This window comes from Antrostomus carolinensis, unplaced genomic scaffold (assembly GCF_000700745.2).
Source record: "Antrostomus carolinensis isolate BGI_N321 unplaced genomic scaffold, ASM70074v2 scaffold15491, whole genome shotgun sequence".
Taxonomy (NCBI): Eukaryota; Metazoa; Chordata; class Aves; order Caprimulgiformes; family Caprimulgidae; genus Antrostomus; species Antrostomus carolinensis.
Window position 1 is genome coordinate 9,797 of NW_010294917.1, and position 430 is coordinate 10,226.

The 430-nt window shown below is 58.1% G+C and overlaps 1 protein-coding gene across 1 annotated transcript in view; it reads left to right on the forward strand.

Annotated features, from left to right (window-relative positions):
• The window catches only part of LOC104532569 (glutamate receptor ionotropic, NMDA 2C), a gene marked incomplete at its 3' end in the record, with an annotated part of 8,438 nt that overhangs the window by 5,764 nt on the left and 2,244 nt on the right, over nt 1–430 (forward strand). Inside the window, 1 exon segment of the mRNA XM_029087434.1 lies at nt 334–430. This exon segment is cut by the window's right edge and continues 5 nt beyond it. Coding sequence (XP_028943267.1) covers nt 334–430 — 97 coding nt within the window.

Here is a 430-nt window from a genome sequence, read left to right on the forward strand (position 1 = left end):
ATTCCATGCCCAGCACAGGCATGATCCCGTGGCCAGAGCCATCATGGGGGACTTGTGATCCCATGGGAAACACTCCCTGGAGATGGGCAGCATCTCATTAACATCTCCCTGTTGATGAAAGCCTGGTTTTATTTAGGCAGGGAAGTGAGGCTGCATCCCCCCAGCTCGCAGCATCCCACTCCTTCCTGATGTCCTGTGGATCTGCTTGGCCGTGGTGCTGCCAGCCACCATCTCCTCTCCGAGGAGGATGGATGATCCCTGTCTGTCAGCGAGGGTACCTGAGGGGTCATGGGGTGTCTTGGGGGGGCTGATGGGATCCCACTTGCCTTGCAGAGCCCTACAGCCCAGCCGTGTGGGTCATGATGTTCGTGATGTGCCTCACCGTGGTGGCCGTCACCGTCTTCGTGTTTGAGTATTTCAGCCCCGTTGG